Source organism: Anabrus simplex, chromosome 3 (assembly GCF_040414725.1).
Source record: "Anabrus simplex isolate iqAnaSimp1 chromosome 3, ASM4041472v1, whole genome shotgun sequence".
NCBI classification, from domain to species: Eukaryota; Metazoa; Arthropoda; class Insecta; order Orthoptera; family Tettigoniidae; genus Anabrus; species Anabrus simplex.
This window is the reverse complement of record NC_090267.1, coordinates 15,522,608-15,545,826: the sequence shown is the minus strand read 5'-3', so window position 1 is coordinate 15,545,826 and position 23,219 is coordinate 15,522,608. Positions and strand designations below refer to the sequence as shown.

Here is a 23,219-nt window from a genome sequence, read left to right as displayed (position 1 = left end):
TTGTGTGTGACCGTCCAATGATGTCCCGTACGTGCTCAACTGGGGACAGAATAAGGAATCGAGCAGGCCAATGCAACATGCTGACACTCTGTAGAGCATGTCAGGTTACAACAGCGGCATGAGGGCATGCAATATCCTGTTGAAAAACAGTCCCTGGAATGCTGTTCATGAATGGCAACACAACAGGTTGAATCACGAGATGGACGTATACATCTGCTGTCAGGGTGCATGGGATAACCATGAGAGTGCTCCTGGTATCACAGGAAATTGCTTCCCAGACCAGAACACCCAGTGTAGATCCAGTGTGTCAACACCACGAACAGGTGGAATGCAGGTGCTCACCTGGCCTCCTTATATCCTTCACACAACCATCACTGTAACCAAGGCAGAACCAGCTTTCATTGGAATAAATAACAGACCTCCACTCCATCCTCCAATGAGTTCTTGCTTGTCATCACTGAAGTCACAGATGGGGTGAGTGAAATGCACGCCTTTAAGCAACGAATATCGAATAGTTCGTTGCATCACAGTGGTGCCAACTGCCATGCAAATTGCTGCTGCAGACACAGTCCACTGCGCCACAGCCATACGCCGAATATGGTGGTCCTCCCTCTCGGTGGTGCCATGGGGACATCCGGAGCCCGGTCTTCTTTCGAGCATACCTTCCTCTTATCACTGCTGCCAGCACTCATGCACAGTGGAGACATTCCTGCCAAGTCGTTTTGCAATAGTGCGGAAGGAAATTCCGAAGCCCTATTATGGCCTTGTTCAATCGCAGTGACCCACTCACAGTCACTGCGTCCATTCTCACAGGTAACTTATGCACTTGTACAGTACATGTGCAACATCATGAGGCAGCTACTAGTGCCATGTTAATGCGATTTTTGTAGGGAATTTGAATCTACATTATCTTTCAGATGTATAAACACATCCATCAATGTTTGTTAATTAAGCACAACTCCTTCCTGGTGTTTGGATATTTTCTTCCCGCCAGTGTAATTTCATGTGGCTCTTTCTATCCTGGTGCACCTCTTGTTAAGCACAGACAGCTCACCTCCGCTGGGGTTGAGGACGCAAGTTTATTCCGGCTCCTTGGCTGAACAGTCTTCGGTTCAGAGAGCCCCAGCTTCAATTCCTGGCAAAGTTAAGGATTTTAATCTCAAATAGTCAATTCTGTTAGCTCGGGAACCAGGGGTTTATACTGTTCTCAACATCTCCACAACACACACAACTGCTTACCTGCCTTACCAGTGTAGCAAAAATCACACGACTTTTCTATTTTTATCTGACCAGTAATCTTTGGTTTCAGGAAAGATGGTAAGAGACTGGGTGCTAATGATTCAGATGGAGCTGACTTCGAGATTAAGATGTGTGCGCTGGTCTTCTTACGAGCTGTGCAGTTCTACAGCAGCTTCCAAATAAGATCAAACTATGAACATGCAGGTGACTTTGATGATATAGTATTCTCCTATGGGTGTCCTGAAAATAAACAAAATATTCTGGTTCAGTTAAAGAAAACTGGAAGGAGCAATATAAATTTAAGTCCTACAGGAAAATACCCCTTGAAGGATTATTTCCAAAGTCTGAAAAACTCACAAACATCCCAGTTCCTTAAGAGCTGTACATATGTCTTCTTTACAAATGCAAATGTGAAGTTAAAACCAAGTGATGTAAGTGTTAAATCTCCGGCAAAGAAGTTGTTGTGTACAACATGGAAACTCAACGATGTATGCAAAGTCCACATTACTGATAATAACTGTGAAGATTTTAGGGATGAAACTGGAGCTGAAGATTTTGTGAACAGGCTTTTAATATTTAGAAATCAAGCTGCTTTAAAATATCTTGACGAATTTATAAAACAAGAACTAATCAAAATGTGCAATGGCTTTGTACTGCAGTGTCAGGCCATTCAGCAGACCTTCGTTGAGAAAATAAAAGTCTGGTGGAGAAAAAAGGGGAGTAGGGCACCACTAGACGAAAACTGGAAAGAATGGACTGAGCTGAAAACGCAACTCTTTGGACGGAATGTATTGCTGAAACAGATAAAATTTTGTGAGGACACACTCTCCAACCTTGAAAGGAGAATGTTAGGTTCTGAATTTGATATAATTCTCACAAAATGTGACAGTGCTGAATCCCAAGTGGCATGTTCAAAAGTATTTCAGACCTTCATCAGAAAGGACTGCCTTCGAGTGCTTTTTACTGATATTTCTCATTCTCATCAGAGTCAGGACATGCTGTTCAGTCTCTGGTCAAAAGACGCATATGACATGCTTATCATTACTGATGTTACCAACTGTTGTCAAAGTCTAGGAGACAATATTTTAAAATATAATGGTAACCTCGAGAAAAGTAATAAGCACAAAATTGTTATCATCTCTAACAGAGATGCCAAAACATTAGGGCTCTGTCAGTATTTAGTAGATGAAATTGATGCAGAATTTATCAAGTCTACTTTCAACCAGTTAGATCGCAATTCAAAAGATCTTTTGCAAAACCAACCAGTCAATTTCCAGGGCAAAAAATACAAACTTGGTTGTATAAAGGTTGACAAAGTTCTAGAAGGAGGACTTCTTCAGTATGTTTTAACTTCTCCAAATATACAGATTGGAGAAGCTCTGCCTGCATGTAATATTAAATACATCCCAAGGACTTTGTCTAAGAGACTTGTTGTAAAGAAAAGTATCTTGAATTCTAATGACATGTTTTACCTCTGTGGCATAAACGAGAATGACCTTAAGTTGCTGATAGCAGAATCAAAAGGACAAGAAAGTTTGGATGAGCAATGGTTTAGTAATGAGAAATACAGATTTAATACAAGGAGCCCCAAGGATCTGTATAAAATAACAAGTGGATACAAATGTTGTGCCAAAAAATTATCAGAAGATCCTGTACATTTCTTAGAAGTAATTGATGACTCACTTCACTGGATTCATTCTCACGGGAGCACTGACAACCTTTTCAAGTACATCGAGTGGTGCAGAAGGGAAGAAGATGATTGCAAAAAGCTTATCAAAGATGTTAAAACTTGGCAGGCAAAGGAGGAAGACCTGGTGAGAAAAGAGTTTCAGACAGTCATTGTGGCAGATGAACCTGGTAGCGGTAAAACTGCTCTTTTGCGTGAGGTGGCCAGTAAAATGAAAGAACTCTATCCTCATCGCTGGATTATTAACATAGACCTCAACAAGCATTCAGAAATCCTTACGAAGATGAAGGAACTAGGTAAAGTAACAAGTGAAAATGTTCTTCTCCTTTTAAGCAAAGCTGCTAATCTAGATGATTCTGAACTTGGAAAGCAATTACTTAAATATTATATTTTGGAGTCAGGAGATATTTGCATTCTCTTTGATGCTTTTGATGAAATAGGGCCATCATACACTGATATTGTACTTGATATTCTGAAGCTCATTTTGAGGGAGTTCCGAATATCAGCATTATGGGTTGCATCAAGGTATAATGTGAAAGATAAACTAGAACACTTACTAGAAACCAAAGTGTTCAGAATTGAGCCACTTTCAGACCAAGAACAGTTTGATTTTTTCTCTAAGTTATGGGGAGAAGAGAAGGCTAAGAAGTTTCGAAGTATAGTTCGTAACAAAATTCCAATTCGTGATGGTGTTCGAGTTAGCAGTTTTCCATTACACCTGGGAATGATCTGTGAAGTGTGCCATGACTTAGTCATGACAGACAATTTCTCGATAACATCAATATTATTAAATATAACTAATTTGTACGAGAAATTTATAGAGATGAAATTGGGTATTTATTTAAAGGAAAAGGCTCTTTTAAATAGCCCTTCTGCTCAAATCAAAATGATCGAAGAGCGTGAGCGTGAGCATTTTATGAAGATGCACATGATTTGCTCCTTAGTTGTGTTGGATATCATAGATGAACTCCATGAGTTCCGTAGGCATTCAATAATGAGGAAGGTGCAGACGATATGTCGAGATATTGAGGAAGGCAGAGAGAACTTAGGGATCATAGATGGCCTTGTTGATGGTAAACCACATTTCCTTCATCGGACATTTGCTGAATTTTTTGCTGGTAAGTGGCTTGCCAAGCACTGGGAAGAGAATGAACAAGTTATCCAGAGAATTGTTTTCGATCCTCAGTCAGAAATCATTTACAAGGCCTTCTGCCAGGAATTGGCTAGTAAATTGCCAGCACACCTTGCTGTGCTGAAGGGAGATATTAATGCTCTAGTGGGACTGAAGGATGACTTGAACAAGACAGATGTTTTAAGAAGAACACCGCTGCATTTAGCAGCCCAGAATAGAGATAAAGGAGCCCGTAAGGTGGTGTTGGAGCTAATGAAGTATCATCCTGATCTCGAAATAACTGACAAGCTGTTGAACCTTACACCTCTGTATTATGCAAGCAGAGCAAAAGCCTGGAGTCTGGTAAGAATTCTTCTAGAACATGGTGCTCAGGTCCAGAAGAATGTGGCACATCTGGAAGGGGTAGCAGAGTTGGTTAAGGGCATGTCCACTGCTCGCTCTGATTATTTAAGATACTTGAAGACAGGTTTTGAAGCCAGCTGGGCAATTTTCAATGAAAGAAGCATATTTCACTTAGCTGTTAGAGATGGAGAATTTAAGCTTATAGAAGAACTGTTGCATGATGTAGACGATAAAGAAATGAGAGACTTTTATGGTGATACAGCTTTGTGCATCGCTGTAACTTGTAGAGATGTTAATGTGGTGCAGCTGTTGATGGACAATGGAGCTCTCTGTGGTATGGTGAACAAGGTAGGTGAGTCTGCTCTTCAAGTTGCACAGAAGTTTAAGAGGGCAGATATCTGTGACTTGTTTCTACGGTCTGACATAAGTATGGCTGGAAACATCAGTAATGTCAGAAACTGAATTTTTGACACTCATGAGAACCTCTGCATAAGCCATTGTATGGGGTGCTACAGATAAATACTACGCAGTGGACTGGGTAGCCAAACTCAGCAGGCACATGCTCCACTTTATGTTGGGTTGCTGCATTCACAATACTGTTGCACGTGGCAACACAGTAAATGCACACAATACCAGTCCTTTCAGTATGCCCTGCCATTCTTGTTAACAAACTTCCCACGGTCATTCCTTTCTGTATTCAGTGTTTCACCATCAGATAGGACGTGTAAGAGCTAAATACTACAGCACTTCAGTAAATCACACTAAAAACCACTAAAGGGGGAAGTTTCAAAACTCAGCAGCATGGATTCCTCATACAGCAAGAACGTGGGTCCGGAAACTACAAACTGCACTGTAATGCCAGTTAGTACCCTCCGGTTATGTATCAGAGGAAATATTCAAAGTGATCTCATCCTGCCTGAATACAGGCCTCTGTTTATCACCTCGTTGAATTCCACACATGATCAGAAATGCCTGATGTAGTTAATACTGTCTGAAAGGCTGCTGTAATACAAGCATGGTGAGTAGGTACATCCACAACAGCAGTCGAATACACAAGAGACGAGACTTTACGTCTCCCCACAGGTAAGAGTTGAGAGGGATTTAAGTCAGATAAATGGGGTGGCCAAGAAATCGGTCCACCTCTACCTATCCAGTGCTCAATGTCCTTCAACCAGACCGACTCAAACATGCAGGAGAACCATCGTGTATGAAGCACAGTTGTCGACGGGATGAAAGTAGCATGTCTTCTAAGTACTCAAGTAATGGAGTTTACTTCTGTCCAGTAAGTCTTCCTGGAAGGACGTAGGGTTGCTACAACGCCTGCCCACATGTTATTGGGGAACCTCTTTTGGAGAAACGCACAGAGATATGTGTCTGCCCGTATGTGCTGGTTATGAAAATTGTGGATTCCGTCCCATGTGAATGCCACTTTGTCCATGAATAAAACAACAGCTGCATACCACATTGCTGCAGGAATGACTGGCAGAACATTACTCTTGCAGGAGACAAGGCTTGTATTGCTAGAGCAAGTTTACACAAGAAAGTCTCAGGATCATCATGTGCAGCACACTCCTCTGCCAGCTTAACCGCCTTGTGCTGATTCCAGGACTTTCCTCCACTGCATTGAGCAGACCTTGCTCATTCCCTGCTACCTGGTCGATGTACGGAACTCAAGTATTCACAGAAGTGGTGATGAATTCTGTCAAATGTGTTTCAGTCTGGTAATCTGCACCAGGAGTGGCATTCCCGGTACAAGCGACGTGCCTCCAATGCATTGCCATCTGCCAAACCATACATGTAATTTATGTTCACGATCTCTTGGTTGACTGCAAACCATACAGTTCATTATAATGACAAAGATATAAAAAACTGAATCACCATTCTTTTCTCTCCGGAGAGTACAAAATCAAACTCACTGTCAAAGAGTACATTACCTATGTGGCTCCCACAGACTGAAATACGTTCCACACCATTTCATCTGTAAAACAGATTTTGAGTGGTCATTTATTTTGAAAGGGTAAAAAATGCTCATCCTGGCACATTATGAGTTGGCAACGTATTAAGGAATATATGCGTATGATTGATAAATCCTCAAAAAGTTAGAAAATATTATATCCAGAAAGTAAATAGCAAGAAAATGATGTACTTCAAAAAGTGTGGCAAGAACATTTCCACAAAGTAGAAAAAGTAATTTTCATGACCACATTATTAGGTAGTGTTCAATATGTTCGGTACTTATCAAAGAGATGTTACCTACCACACTGGCACCAGTGGGATCCAAACCCACAACCTCTCAATTTCACATGAGATGCTCTGTCATTGAGCAATCAATCAATCAATCAATCAATCAATCAATCAATCAATCAATCAATCAATCAATCAATCAATCAATCAATCAATCAATCAATCAATCAATCAATCAATCAATCAATCAATCAATCAACCAATCAATCAATCAATATTGATCTGCATTTAGGGCAGTCACCCAGGTGGCAGATTCCCTATCTGTTGCTTTCCTAGCCTTTTCCTAAACGATTTCAAAGAAATTGGAAATTTATTAAACATCTCCCTTGGTAAGTTATTCCAATCCCTAACTCCCCTTCCTATAAATGAATATTTGCCCCAGTTTGTCCTCTTGAATTCCAACTTTATCTTCTTATTGTGATCTTTCCTACTTTTATAAACGCCACTCAAACTTATTCGTCTACTAATGTCATTCCACGCCATCTTTCCGCTTACAGCTCGGAACATACCACTTACTTTACAAAAAACAATATGTATATGAGTTTCCACCTTATCAATACAAATTTATCGGACATTTGCTGAATTTTTTGCTGGTAAGTGGCTTGCCAAGCACTGGGAAGAGAATGAACAAGTTATCCAGAGAATTGTTTTCGATCCTCAGTCAGAAATCATTTACAAGGCCTTCTGCCAGGAATTGGCTAGTAAATTGCCAGCACACCTTGCTGTGCTGAAGGGAGATAATAAATTTGTATTGATAAGGTGGAAACTCATATACATATTGTTTTTTGTAAAGTAATATCTATCAATACGGAAATGAAACTTATAAACAACATACCACTTAGTCGAGCAGCTCTTCTTCTTTCTCTCAATTCTTCCCCGCCCAAACTTTGCAACATTTTTGTAATGCTACTCTTTTGTCCGAAATCACCCAAAACAAATCGAGCTGCTTTTTCTTTCGATTTTTCCAGTCCTTGAATCAGGTAATCCTGGTGAGGGTCCCATACACTGGAACCATACTCTAGTTGGGGTCTTACTAGCGACTTATATGCCCTCTCCTTTACATCCTTACTACAACACCTAAACACCCTCATAACCATGTGCAGAGATCTGTACCCTTTATTTACAATCCCATTTATGTGATTACCCCAATGAAGATCCTTCCTTATATTAACACCTAGATACTTACAATGATCCCCAAAAGGAACTTTCACCCCATCAACGCAGTAATTTAAACTGAGAGGACTTTTCCTATTAGTGAAACTCACAACCTGACTTTTAACCCCGTTTATCAACATACCATTGCCTGCTGTCCATCTCACAACATTTTTGAGGTCACGTTGCAGTTGCTCACAATTTTGTAACTTATTCTGCATTCTGTATTCTGTTGGAAAAAATCGGAGCCACAGGTCTTCTCCCGTACGTGCTTTCCGAACAGTGGACGTTTTATCTTAAAAGCACGGATTCTGTCCCACAAAACACAAATCAACATATTCCTGTCTTGCAAAGATTCAAATGATTTGTAATGTCAGATAGATTTCAAGGTCATCAGCTCACCACCACAACAAGAGATGAAGAGAGTAGTGAAGGTCAGTCCTGAGCAAACACGAGGCTGCATCTGGCTTCTCCAGACCTCAAACGCCTGAAGTAGAGCACCCATTCTACTGTGGAGTGTGTATCTGACTCAGTCAGATGGAGGAACGGTGATGGTGTCCTTATGATGAAATTTACACACTCGTGCAAGTATTTTCTTCTCAAAATGAATTTCCTTCTTAATTGAAAGATTTTCAGTTAAGAAGAAAAGAATACACCCACAGTATCCCCTGCCTGTTGTAAGAGGTGACTTAAAGGGGCAACGAATTGATGATGGTTTTTGAACTATGAGATTATGTGTGATTAGTACTATCATGCTACCATGGGTCGACTACTTGCGAGTAGTACCAGTCAGTATGTGAGCAACACCACAGGTCTGGGTGTTGCCTACAATTAGTAGCACTATGTGAGTAATACCATGGGTCTGTGATTAGTATCATCATGAATAGATCACTATGGGTTTACAGTACCCATGATTAGTACCACTATATGTGAAACACCATGAGTTTATATTACCTGTGAGTAATATCACTATGTAAGGAATACCACAGGTCTGGGTTTTGGCTGTGATTAGTATCATTATGAGGGGCTAGTGACCTAGATTTTGGACCCCTTTAGACAACAAGCATCATCGATTTAGGATTTTGCTTTGGAAACAGCACCTTGGTCAGTATGTTTTAAGTTATTTTACAGGAAGGTGGGCATTATGGGTTGGATCTGCTGATTGTTTTAAGTACATAGTCATTGTCCATCATCGTCTTCTTGAATTCTAGTCCAAGGATAGATTTTGGAATTATTTTAACTTTCGATGTTATGATTTGACCCACTGATTATTTTAAATTTATATTCATTCATTCTTCATCAGCATGTTTTGAATTCCGGTCTGAATTTCGGAATTTTAAATGGCATTATATTGCATCTCATCTCGTACCATTATGGGCTGATGATCTTGATGTTAGGCCCATTTAAACAACAAGCATAATCATAATCATCGTCATCAATAGAGTCGTCCAGTTGCAAAACCCGTTATGTCCATTTTTTCTCGAAATGAGTTTTCACCACCATTGTATGCAGCTCATCAAAATACACAATTCGGCAATGTAATACTTCAGCAAAGTCCATTTAATACATATGTTTAAAGCTGACAAATAACTGGAACTGCTGCAGAAGTCGTTATGTCCAGCGTGTGTTACGCAGCAAAGCTTGTTTTGTCCCAGAACCCTGTAACAGGATCATACTTGCATGAACGTGTGATAAGAGATGAAGTAGACCATAACAGTGATTGTGGTGGAAGTGAAAAGCACATTGAAGCATGGGAAACCCTTTTCTGCTATTGTGCCAGTACCAGTAGAGAAAGGGGTTCCTCTTAAGAAAGAAAAGCTCAATGACCTGAACACGTTGCTGACCAAACATTATGGGAAGGAGTGGATAAGGAACAATGACAACACATTCTGCAAGACACTGTTTGACCAATGGCCAACTTTAAACAGTGAAATGCCAGATTATGGCACTGATGTAGGAGATTTTGTTGAGGACAATAACGGATTGTTAATATAACTGTACAGAAAGTTAAAAAAATTATAAAACATTTTAAATGAATGATGATTACTTGATGTAATCATAAAATCAAAGCGCGGGTATTAGATATCAAAACATATCCTAACCTTAAAATTATTTCTTTATATCCTAACCTTGAAAATATTTCTATTCATGCTAATTTCATAGTGTAATACTTTCAAATGTAGCTAATAAAACATGTTCACCATAAATCTGCACATTATATTCCATCTGCTGCAGAACATACCTTTTATCTCCACAAATCTGCTGCAAAACTCGCTATGTCCAAATGTTTTTGTAAATAACACAGATTTTATATTTTGTGGAGATTTCGCAGTATGATAAAGATGAATGCTTACTATTTAATTACAAAATTTCAACCTTGTACCTTTGTTACATAACAAATTACAGTTTTTTGCCGTTCCTGAAAAATTTGTTTGTCTGCACATAACGGGTTTTGCAACCAAACAACTCAATTATAAGCTTATGAAACACAATTAGATTTTCTAAAATTAATCATGAGTCCATTTTATTGAAAAATTGTAAGGACCTCTACATTTTCTGAAAAAATATTGGTAACATATTGCATGCATCTAAAAATAGTGGCATCATTGGAATGAGCGCATACCTCTGCTCACCGATTACAGTTACGTAGCACTAGTGACCTGTTGGGAAAGTCCTACGCTGCAGGCAGACATATGAAGTCTGACATGAATGTTTTAAAACCAAAATAAATTCTAGATAATACGTACAACGACAGTGTTGCTAGCCCACAAACCCCTATTACAGTCTTCAGGAGTTTAAAGTAACAGGACTAATTGTCAGAGCACGTGGCGCCATAACTCGACACTTTACCGACACATAGACGAGTTTCCAACTACCTACCTATGGAGGACATTCATAAAACAGTCACGATAGCTCTCCGAGGTTCCATTAGGTTCCTGAGGCACCACATATTCAGTGCATAATGTTGTTACCGATCAGAAATTTTGAAGTTATGTAATTTCTGTGTTTATTCCTTTGTAATGTCTCCATCATGTGCAATTCATGTTATCTTGTCATTCATGGCAGCCTGCTAATGAATGAGGTCGGTTTTTGATTACGTAAATAATAAACGTATATATAACCAACGTATCTAGCAACAAACATCTGAGCTCAGTACGCCATACTGAGGTGCCACTAGGCTAACAATTAATGTAGCATTTATTTTGAGGTGCCATGAGATCTACAAGTAAGTGGTGGAAAAGAAATTAAATGGAGCACATTTGAGACAACTACGAATGTTGGCTCATCAATGCCAAGTGTCTGAAAGTCCAGGCGTCATGCTACCATCCCAGTCGTGGACAATACCAATCACATGATCACCCCAACACATCCCCCTCCTGCTATAAAATAAAGTGGGAGTGAGTATAAAAGCTCAAAGTGAAATACTGCAAACTGTTTGGACATGACATGTTTTTAAGTAGCTTAAAAACAGAGATTGAAGACAATGACTTATTCTAAGAGTTTGTGTGAAACTGTAGCTAGACACTGAAGAACAATGAAGTATTGTATCTGTTATTTTAATAAAATTGCATCAATCAACAAGTACAAGAAGACCTTTGCTTTGTGCGGCTTGTGTTGTCCACTGAAGAGTAAGACAAAGGAGTAACAGGATCAGGATACCTGAATCCTACCCTTCGTATCACCTGTTATGTGCATTCGTTTAGAAATACCAATATGTGTAATTTATTTCCATGTCCAAGCCTGCTGATGAAGCAGCGGCTGTCATAAATGGAGAAATTACATCTTTTTTACATTGTCCTATGTCACTTTGTATAACATGATTGGACTTTCATTTAAATAATCAAATGAAGTGATTTGAATAGTACAAATTGTTTGATTTACATCACTTACTTAAACCTGGCGAAAATCGATGTACATTACCTGGTGTAGTTACCTCTTTTATAGTTTTTATATGAGACATTCTTAAATGTGACTGATTTTTGTATTTCTTCTAATTAGATTTTGTAATAAAATAAGTGGAAATATGTACAATCTGTATAATTTATTAAAAACGTGTTAGAATCTAAGTGGTCATTAAGTTTTGGATTACATACTAATTTCAGGAAGACTTTGATAAAAAATTATACATCTTCATTATGAAGTAATACACCTTTTGGTGTTCAGTCTGGAAGCCTGTGTGAGTTAACTAAACACTTCCACAATCCTTTATTGGCAATTATCTTTATGACCTCAGTCATTTCCACATTGTTTTAAATCATTAAACAAACAGTCTAACTGCCTTTCTCTTGGTCTGCCTTTTACTTCTCTTACCCTCCATGTCCTCCTCCATTCCACCCCAAAGACATCCGTATTCAGAGCTTAGTCTCCATTCCCAAACAGCAAACCAAACAAGAACTCTCTTCATTCTTACAGAATTCTGGTGTAGATCACAACTGCCAGGTTATTGCATTACATCATGATTGAGACTACAGTATGGTATCATCGTGGGAGAACACACAACTCAAATACTTCAATTGATTCAAATGTTCCAGTTTTGTATTCCCAGTCCTACCAACTGGTGTCACTCTAGTCTTGTTAGATCTTACTGTGTTTAATTCCAAGCTTCTGAGTACAGGGGTCTCGTGGTCTCTAACAAACTCAGTGCATGAGAGATCATGACAGGCTCGGAATACTGTGGAGAGAACAGACAATCAGCTTAAGGGCTAAAGACTCAGCAAAGGCTATCTAGCTTGATGTGATTGGCATGCATTCAAACCTTGGCGTAAAAGAAATCAGGAGCTCACATTTGAGCTCATAAATCCGGAGCTAAAGGTTTGATCGGCAGACATAAATGCCGTATGAGTGATATGGGGTATGTTTAATAAATGGAGTAAAGGACTTGAAGAAAACTGATGGCTTTGAGCGAACGCATAACTAATAGGATACGGGCCCATCCAAAAAATTTGCCCCATTCAAGTAAAATATATCAGTAACATTATAAATATAGCTAAAGCAAATACAATACCTTAATGCATTCAAACTAAATTTACTCATAGATTTCATTTTGAAAGTTAAATATTTTGTAGGAATTGAAATACAACCTGAATAAATAATTCAATCTTCCTTCAGATCTTATTAAATGTTTTTTGTGCTCTTTCATTCCAAGAAACTAAACCACACAGCATACTTTCTGCGATAGGCCTACACAGGCATTTATGATTTCAATGACATCCATGGATGAAAAGTTCTTTGCCGAGGAGGCTGAGTTAACACAGTCTGACATTAAACAGCAACAGGAATAATTTGCTCTAAAATGTGATATTTTGGTTTAAATCTTTGACATTTCCTTATCAATAACTTGTTGTAGATATTTGTGACAGTGCATGACCTTTGTGTTATGAGACACTTAACAATATAACCCTATAACAATAATTTGTGGGCAGATGTAACCATCCAACAATTACACTCTATTCACTCTGCAAAAACAAAATTTTTCAGCCCTTTCTACAAACACATCACTATGTCACCTTTCCCATTCAGAGTGAGTGAGTGAGTCTGTCTGTCTGTCTGTCTTTCTTTGGGCCCCTTAAGCACCAGGACCTAATGTTCCACCACTGGTTTTCAGGGATTTTGCTTGTGATAACTCCAAAATAAAATACACGAGAAGTTGTTTAAAAATAGAACATTTGACAATTTACATTCCCATAACAAAGTCATCCGAATCCCAAAAACATTTAAACTTGGATTTTTAAAAATATCGGCTATTTTTCTGTCTGAATACCAAATCTTAATTTCTTCTTAATATTCTTAATGTGCTTCATAGCATCTTCTGAATGTGAAAACAGGCCCAATGAAATGTCGTATGGCTTTGAGTGCCGGGTTATCCCAGGAAGGATTCAGCTCGCCAGGTGCAGGTCTTTCTATTTGACACCCGTAGGTGACCTGCGCGTCATGATGAGGATGAAATGATGATGAAGACAACACATACACCCAGCCCCCGTGCCATTGAAATTAACCAATTAAGGTTAAAATCCCCGACCCGGCCAGGAATCGAACCCGGGACCCTCTGAACCGAAGGCCAGTATGCTGACCATTCAGCCAACGAGTCGGACACAGGCCCAATGTAATGGTACCACTGCAGTTAATGTATTGAACAGAGAATTTTACGCTCAACATAACGGTACCTCTGAGCTTGGTTGTAATGAACAGAGAATAATATGCCCAACGTAACAGTACCACTGTGGTTAACATAAGAATCAGAGCAGAAATCACAAAATTTTGAAACTTGCTGAATATTTCAAAACATTCCTGTGTATGGTGTCGTTAAAAAGAAAAACTGTAATAGGACTGAGCTGTGGCATCATAAATCTTCTCAGACTTCTATTTCAATAATTATTTTAAATGCATCCAGAGTGGCAATGTTTGCACATGCTCAAGCTGTGTAATTAGTCATCAGTGTCATTTGATCAGTCGTCACCACCTGGGCAGATGTATCACATCACTTCAACGAGAGTGACCTGCATGAACAGACTGTATTCAAGTGGAAGGCAAGGAGAAGTGTTAGTGGTAGGGGGATGTATAGAGGAGCACCTATGGGTTACTTACCAAGCACTTTTACAGCAGTTTTCTCTTTGAAAGTAGTCATATAACAAATGTTATTTGATCTTGTTTTATGTAACTCATGAAGATTACGAAAAATCATTTAAAAAATGGAATTATAATTCCAATTTATTTTATACACTTACAGTTTTCTTCTTGTGGTGCAAATGGCAACCACCCATCTGTTAACACAAAGCACCTCTTGTGTGTGTGTGGGGTGGTGTTCCCTGCCTGTCGAAAGAGGTGACTAAAATGTGGATTGGGAGCAGTCACCTTGGGAGCAACAGTTTGCGACCACGGTACCCGTAGGTGTGTCTGGCGTTGTTTTCACTTATTTGTGCCAGGCTCCTCATGACCTTCCTTGGTCAACTCTTGTTCTTTTCCAATCCTGAATATGTTAGGATTGCAAGGCCCAGGGCATTGTTTTGCCGATATCTTCATTTCTCAAAGTACTGAACCTTTGGATTAGTGTTAATAGAGGATGGTAGCCAAGTTGTGCTTCCTCTCAAAACAATGATCACTCAGAGGGGAAGGGCGTATGAAGGGGAAGGAAAGGAAGAGGTCGCACACTTTGAAGAATAAAAGAATGTGGAGGGGTGAAAATGAAAGGCTCCTGCGAATCATATGGGTCGAGAGGTAGTATAAGGAAAGAACTTAATTGGGGCAATGATGTTAATGAGATTCTAATAAAGGTTACAGATCTCTTCACAGTGGTATGGCAGTATTTAGGGGAGAGCATGTATAACTCCTGGGAAGACCCAAATTAGAGGATTACTTGATATGAGAACCAGAAAAATGCACGATTTTTTCTGGGTCATTTCCAAAGAGTTATAAAAATGTTGCAAACTTTGTGCTGGGAAGAACAAGATGAGCTGTAGAGTTGGCTTGAGTGGAGCTTTCAGAGGTAGGACAAAGTGGGCAAATATTTGTTTACAGGAAGAGGAATTAGGGACTGGTGTACTTGATCACGGGAAAATTGTCATAAATTTCCAAATCCTTTGAAATTGTAAGAAAAGACTAGGCAACTACGGATCTTAACTTGCGAGGGTCGGTTGGCAACCACGGGGCTCTTAGCTGAGTCCTGGCATTGCTTCCACTTTTGCTAGGCTTTTCATTTTCATCTGATTCTTCTGACCTCCTTGGTCAACTCTTGTTCCTTCCTGATGCCGACGGAATTAGGTTGTCGAGGTCTACAGAGTGGCCATTGTCTTTCTCTCACTGAAACCTTCATTTCTTGATCTGTTGGACCCCTTCCATTTTTCTATCTGATTAGTGTTGTCCAGTTGCACTTCTACCACCACATTGGCTCAGTTGGTAGAAGAAATTACTGGGTTTGATCTCTGGTCAGTCCAGTGTACTCGAACAATCAGTCTAACTTTGCAAGAGAAAATTCCATCACCTAGGTATCTCCAAAAAAACTGTAAAAGGAGCTGCTGGAATGAAGAACCATTATTGTTATTATTATTATTATTGGTGGAAGTGTAGGATAAGATAAGAATTTTGGATACACACAGGGAAAGGAAAGAGAGTAATAGAGGAGGTAAAAGGCCAGGAACACAGAAGCAGAAAAGTTGTCCCAATGGTTTATAAATAATGGAAAGGAACCAAAAAAAGTCATGCATAGAAACATGATGGTCTGACCGGCTGAGTACTGGGCGGTGAGGAAGTAATTGTATTTGTATTTATTCTTGAACATAACAGGCGTTCAGCCCCAAATACATGTTCACAATAAAAAGATAATTAAAAACTTACAAAAAAAAAAAGGAAAAAACACGAGACTCTCAGGGCATGCCATGAGGTCCATCAGATACTCCAGGAGGATCACCACAGTAGTCATCCTCAGTCCCTACATACCACGCCCATCGACCCCGCTGGATAAAAAATTAAATGAAAGAAACAAAAACAAAAAACAACTGATTGTCTGGCCATGTCATCATCCCTGGTGAGAAAAAGACTGCCCTCCCATGATGACAGGACCGGCCCTAGCCGTGGGGCCCGTAAGATGCCCCCAACCATCTCTACCAGATGACAGTGCAGCTTTCTCACCATTCCAATAGCGGCCGACCTTGTGAAGGCTGTAACTGCTCTCCTACTGCACCCCGCATCTCTTTTATTTGTAATGGGTAGGTCCGGTTCCTACCCCTCCTCTTCCGGATATGTCCTGCTCTCTCTACTCCTTGCCATCACTTTCTGTACATAAATCGTGAGAAAACTGCACCTATCCACATCTAAAAGAATAATAATAATAATAATAATAATAATAATAATAATAATAATAATAATAATAATAATAATAATAATAATAATAATAATAATAATAATAATATACTAATAATACTAAACTGGAGCTCTATATACTAACTGGCTACCTGAATGAAATACTCCTTAACTACCCTAACATACTAAATATATATGATACAAGATCATTTTAGCTGTAGAAGTCACCAACTCCTCTTTTCCGTACACTCATCACGTGTCCTTATGCACTCAGCAACTTTTGTCACATTCATTGTTCCCTGACCTACTCCCGATCAATACCAAAACAACGATAGTCAGCAATTACATTCCATCCTGCCGTATCACAAACAAAAACTCAACTACCATTACAAAATAACACATCATTTACCCAACTCCACTCACTCAACTATGTCCCCAACACCAGTAATCCCCTCGCCATTATTTTCATCATACAATCTCCATCCAGAGCATATCATCAAATTATTAAACAAGCTTCCCATAGACATACATCACTATTCCAAACACATACCCCTGTGTCCACCCTCTTACCCTCCCTCTTTCATTTTTCTCTCAAAGGCATTTTTTACCGCACATAGATACCTGTTCAACTGTCTCCAATTTTCCCACTGCTTGATAATCCATCTTAAAATAAGACTGCTCATCCCCTCTTCCCAATAGTTTCCGATGTTCGGCGCTCAGTAATCTAACTCTTATCTTACTTGTTTCTGCACAGTCACTTAGTAAGTGAAAATTGCTATTCACTGCCCCACATAGTATATAAACTGTCTTGTCTCTCCCTTGTAACCAACCCTTGTTCTTATGCAAGCCCAGAATCCACCACACCAACCCATACCTATTTGACCTGTCAATGTACGGTATCTAATATTTATCCCCATTACTTCCCGTATTTTAATAAAAACATTCAGCGAATTTCTCAGCCTACTTTCCCCCAATCATTTCTGCCTATGAATATCTCTAATTGATGAGGAAGTACCAGACACCTCAGAGAGCCAACGGCTTTGGGAGGAGCAGCCCTCTAGGCAGAGTACAATTAATTAGCAAGTTATTGCTAAATAATATAATTATTTATTAAAATAACACTAATTGCTAAATAATAAAATTACCCTATTTAGCAAAATATTACTAAATATTTCAGGTTATAAGCAAATTATTGCTAAATGATCGCTAAATAAACTGCAAGTATTTACCGTATATGAATAATTCAATTATTTACCAAATCAATGCTAAATAATACATTTATGTAGGAAATTATAGCTAATGTCATCGGCTGTAACTCGATCCGTGAATATACAACATCTTCCTGCATACATTGACCAGTTCAGCTCAGTTCATGGATGTGTTTACGATGACTAAATAGACCAATCCTGGCACGAAACATACGCCCACACAAATCACACTGAATGAATGAAGGAGTATTACAAGTTGTCCATTTCATGACCGTATCGATGTTTAATCAAGAAGTAAGTATAAATAACCACCTAATCGATACTTTATTAATGCCTCAGGCAAAATTGAATAAAATTAAAACTTACAGGACATGTTTCGACCACTTAGTGGTCCTCTTCAGCTGTATAAATAAAGAACTGAAAAGAAAAACATTGACAATAAGCACAAATAAAAGTTCATTGGAGACTCCTTTGATAAAAATGGAGGTCATCAGAATAGGTCATCTTGCCTCTCGTTCTTGTTTGGAAAAGATGTTTATTCTGCGCTGTCTAGAGGGTCTGTCTTTGAGCGCGACCTGGTGAAGTAACGATGTGATACAGTTTGACAGTTCATGGAAAGCTCTGGAGAGAAGGGAAGTAGAGTTTTATCGTCATCTAAAATAACATGTGAGGGAGGAGGGAGATTGGGCTGTGCTTCTGCGATGTCGTGTTTGATTACATCTCTTGTTCGTATAGTCTGTTTCGAAACAGACCCTCTAGACAGCGCAGAATAAACATCTTTTCCAAACAAGAACGAGAGGCAAGATGACCTATTCTGATGACCTCCATTTTTATCAAAGGAGTCTCCAAAGAACTTTTATTTGTGCTTATTGTCAATGTTTTTCTTTTCAGTTCTTTATTTATACAGCTGAAGAGGACCACTAAGTGGTCGAAATATGTCCTGTAAGTTTTAATTTTATTCAATTTTGCCTGAGGCATTAATAAAGTATCGATTAGGTGGTTATTTATACTTACTTCTTGAATGAAGGAGGGCGGGGTTCTAATTGACGGAGTTTTCTTGTTTGTTGTTTGGCCTCTAAATAACACAAGTATTTAGCAAACAATTGCTAATCCAAATCAATCAAACACTACTGATCTGCATTTATGGCAGTCACCCAGCTGGCAGATTCCCTATCTGTTTTGTTTATTTTTAAAAAATTGCTACGAATTTGGAAATTTATTGAAGATCTTCCTTGGTAACTTATTTCAATTTCTAACTCTTCTTCCCATAAATGAATATATGCCCAAATTTGTTCTCTTGAATTCCAACTCTATCTTCATATTGTGATCTTTACTACTTTAAAAAACACCTCTCAAACATATTCATCTACTAATGTCATTCCACGCCATCTCTCCACTGACAGCTCGGAACCTTTCACTTGTTGCAAGAAATCAGCTTCATTTCCCGTATCAAATCCTATTTACAATGAATCAATAACAGTAAATTTACACCTTTTTGATACTTATATTTGCATTAAGGAAATCAATTAATTATATACAGAACATGTTTCATTCCATTTGGAACATCTTCAGCTGTATCACAATGCTTAGGTGAAATTACAAAGTATTTATCGTCTTAAGAACATCTCAATTAGTACTTTGTTTTACTTAAAATCTACGTGAATTTAAAAATTAAATAAATTAAAATCAATGTGGATGGTTGAATGGGGTGGTGAAATGGGAGGGAAAATGGATTTACTTATTTAACCTATTTTAAGAACTACATCTATTCGTATGAACAGACATTGTAAAAAATATTTTTTATCCAGCACTTTTCCAATATGATAGATGACTTCTGATTGTCTACTAATAAAAAGTTTTTGAAAAATAGTTTTCCTTTGTCACTGTTCTATATATAACAAGGATGCTCTCTTCATTTGCTCCTGAAACATTCATCATAAATAAATACCCCCAGGTACAATTATATTAAACAATAAGGGGATGAAATTCAATTAGCTCGCTGGAATGCAGTTCTTAGTCGTATGTCAATACCAACGCCCAAGTGCTTCACCAAGCAGTATCATTAAGGAAGGGAAGGGGGGATGTACTGCACATTAACCAGGCTTAATTTGGGACAGATGGACTCGCCTAATTCTTTTAGCAACTGGATCGCTCACTAACATTAATACTGGGGACAGAAATTGCAATACGGTGCAAGGGCCTTGATGCCTAGGCGCTAGCTTGGCAGAATTTTTTTTAACAGCTTTACTGATGGGGTTACATTTAATGAAGACTGTATCTCCAACCTTCTTACCAACATTATACCTTTTCTTGGCTTTCTCACACGAGATGGACAGATTCTTCTTTGCTTCATCCTAGACCTTTCGAACATCATAGGGTTTAGACAGATCGGGCAAAAGATCATCGATACCAAGCACATTTGACATTGGGGAATATGGAGTATAAGAAAACATAAGAGACATGGGCGTTTTACCATGAGATTCATGAATAGCAGAGTTGAATGCATTAGCTAACCAATGTAGATAGGAGTCCCACTTAGACTGATTATTGTAACGATAGGCTATCAATGCAGACTTCAAATTTCTATTCACTCTCTCGGCATAAGATGTATTTGGATAATATGGGGTGGTTGTAACATGTGAGATGCACAACTCAAATAGATATCTCTTAAACAGATGACTAGTGAACGCACTGGCATAATCAGAAACTAAAAACTTGGGAGGGCCAAAAGAAGCAAAGATTGAATTTAGACAGTAAATAGTAGTCCGAGAAGTAGTAGACCGCATGGGAATAATCCAGGTAAACCATGAGAATGCATCAACACACGCATAAATGTGGGTATTCCCCAGAGAAGATCGAACCATTGGTCCCACATAGTCGATGAATACTGTAATCGCTCCATCGGGCCAGAGGCTTGTGAAGATGATAACAAACCAACACGGTTGTTCAGACTAGGTTTACTGATGGCACAAATTTTTGCAAGATTTAACCATGTTTCGGATGTCACTGTCCATCTTTTTCCAAATAAAGAACTGCCTAATTTTCTGCCTAGTTTTAAACGTCCCTAAATGACCCCCAATTGGCCCGGAGTGATAATACTTGAAGATGATCGGTACTAGTACCTAAGGGACAACAATTTTGAAACAATGGTCTCCACGACCTTTACAACACAGGACACACTTGACTAGGGAGTAAGGCTTTACTAGAATCCCATCTTTAATCTTGTTGATGATCTCATTTAATTCAGGGTCAGATTTCTGATGATCTTTGAATTCATGGTAAAGTATAGGTAGATCAGAAAGGATGGCACTAACTCCAACAACATTACCTTCATCAAAATTTTCAACATTAGATTTTACATCAGGACAAAGTTCCCCATCAAACATTCTGCTTAAACTATCGGCGATGACATTCTCCATACCTCTGATATGTTTAAGCTGAAAATTAAAGGCAGAAATCAAAAGTGCCCATCGAGTAATCCTCCCAGTTCTTTTGGGTCGGATCAACATCCACGAGAGAGTCCGATTATCCGTCTCAAGGTCAAAATTCAACAAAGGGCCGAAATTTTTCGAGGGCGAACAGGAGAGCAAGGCATTCCAACTCATAAATAGAGTATTTGCTCTCAAGGTCAGTTAGGATTCTGGATACATAGGCAACAAGCCTGCGTCCGTCCTCGTACTCTTGCAATACTACACCAGCAATAGCCTTTCCAGAAGCATCTGTCTGAATTATAAAACGTTTACTAAAATCAGGTATGGCCAAAACAGGAGCGTTCGAGAGAAAGAGCTTCAGTTTATCAAAAGCTTCTTTTTGGGAAGGACCCCAAAAGAACTTCACATCTTTTCGTCTTAAATAATTGAGAGCAGCAGCTACCCCAGCGAAATTTAGAATAAATTTCCGGAAAAAGTTAACCATTTCTACAAAACGGGCAATGCCTTTGACATCTTTAGGGGCTGAAACTCATGAATAGCCTGTGTCCTAGACTTATCAATAGAAACTCAATTTGAAGGCACAACATGCCCCAGAAAGGACATACTTGCTTGGGCGAAGGTTACCTTAGATAACTTAACGGCAAGACCAGCTTTTCTCAGGCGTTCAAGAACTTCCCGTACACGGATCACGTGTTCCTCGAAGGTTTCCGAAAAGATCACCAGGTCGTCAAGATAGTTAAAAACGAATTTAAATTTAACATCTGAGAGGATAGAATCGAGTAAACGAGCTAAAACCAAAAGGCAGGCGTACAAATTCATACAGATTCCAATCAGTAATGAAAGCTGTAAGCGGTATGGACCGCTTACATAGGGGAATTTGGTAGTAAGCCTGGTTAAGGTCTAGTACAGTAAAACATTTTCCCCCTGAAAACCACCCAAAGCAAGTGTGTAAGTCAGGTAATGGGATAGACTGAAGGACCACCGTACGATTCAAGGCACGATAATCCACGACATCACGGTAGCCACCAGCGGGCTTGGGTACCAGGAAAACTGGAGAGGCGTATGGTGAGGTAGAAGGTCGGATGACACCTTCTTCGAGCATTCTCTCTATAATTGTTTTCAGTTCAAGCATACGCGGAGGAGGGAGTCTATACGGAGGGGATCTGACAGGTTGGGTATCCGTTAGTTCAGTATCATAATCAAGGACATCTGTCAAACCTAATTTACTGGTGAATACCTCCGGAAATTCACTACAGAGTGCACGAATTTCCTCAGCTTTTTCTTTGCTCAAATGATCAAGTTTTACGTCCCCAATACAATTAATTTCATCTGGTATAGATCCAGATACACAAGAGACATTAAAAGTACCCCTAGGAGCATCAATCAAGTTAAATTTACAGGTGGGAGAAAATTTAAAGAAGAATATTTTGTCCTGAAGGTCAAGAACTAATCCAGTCTTTGACAAGAAGCCAGTTCCTAAAATCATATTGCACGATAGGTTAGGTACTACAAGGCACGGGATTATCCAGGTAAAATTTCCTATTCTCAATTTCACCTTCGCAGCCCCAAGAACCACCATATTATTACCATTAGCAGTGACACATTTTACCCCAACAGGTTGTAATGCAGGTAATTTAAAAGCACTCTTCAGTTTAGAATGCCATGCAGAATTGATCAAGTTCACAATGCTTCCAGAATCTATTAATGCAATTAATGGTTCATAGTTTACTTCAACACTAGTGAAGGTACCTTGAGAAACAACATTACCACATATTTTGTTGCAGTTAAGAGGGCAAATTACTTCATCCAAATTACCTACATTCCCAGAATTTCGAAATTTACAAGACCTGTTATTAGTTTTTAGTCTTTTACTACGCCTTTGAAATCAATTAGCGTAGAAATTTTTAGTATGCTGCATAGAGCCACATAGGTAACAATAAATATCAGGTTTACGGCCTTTGGATGGACACGAATTTTTTAGGTGCTCA

At 38.9% G+C, this 23,219-nt stretch overlaps 1 protein-coding gene across 1 annotated transcript in view; it reads left to right on the top strand.

The window, feature by feature from the left end:
* The window catches only part of LOC136865927 (uncharacterized), a 113,448-nt gene extending 101,372 nt beyond the window's left edge, over positions 1-12,076 (top strand). Inside the window, exon 5 of the mRNA XM_067142476.2 lies at positions 1,310-12,076. Coding sequence (XP_066998577.2) covers positions 1,310-4,862 — 3,553 coding nt within the window. The 3' untranslated portion in view covers positions 4,863-12,076. The remainder of the gene's footprint in view (positions 1-1,309) is intronic.
* The last annotated feature ends 11,143 nt before the right edge of the window (positions 12,077-23,219 follow it).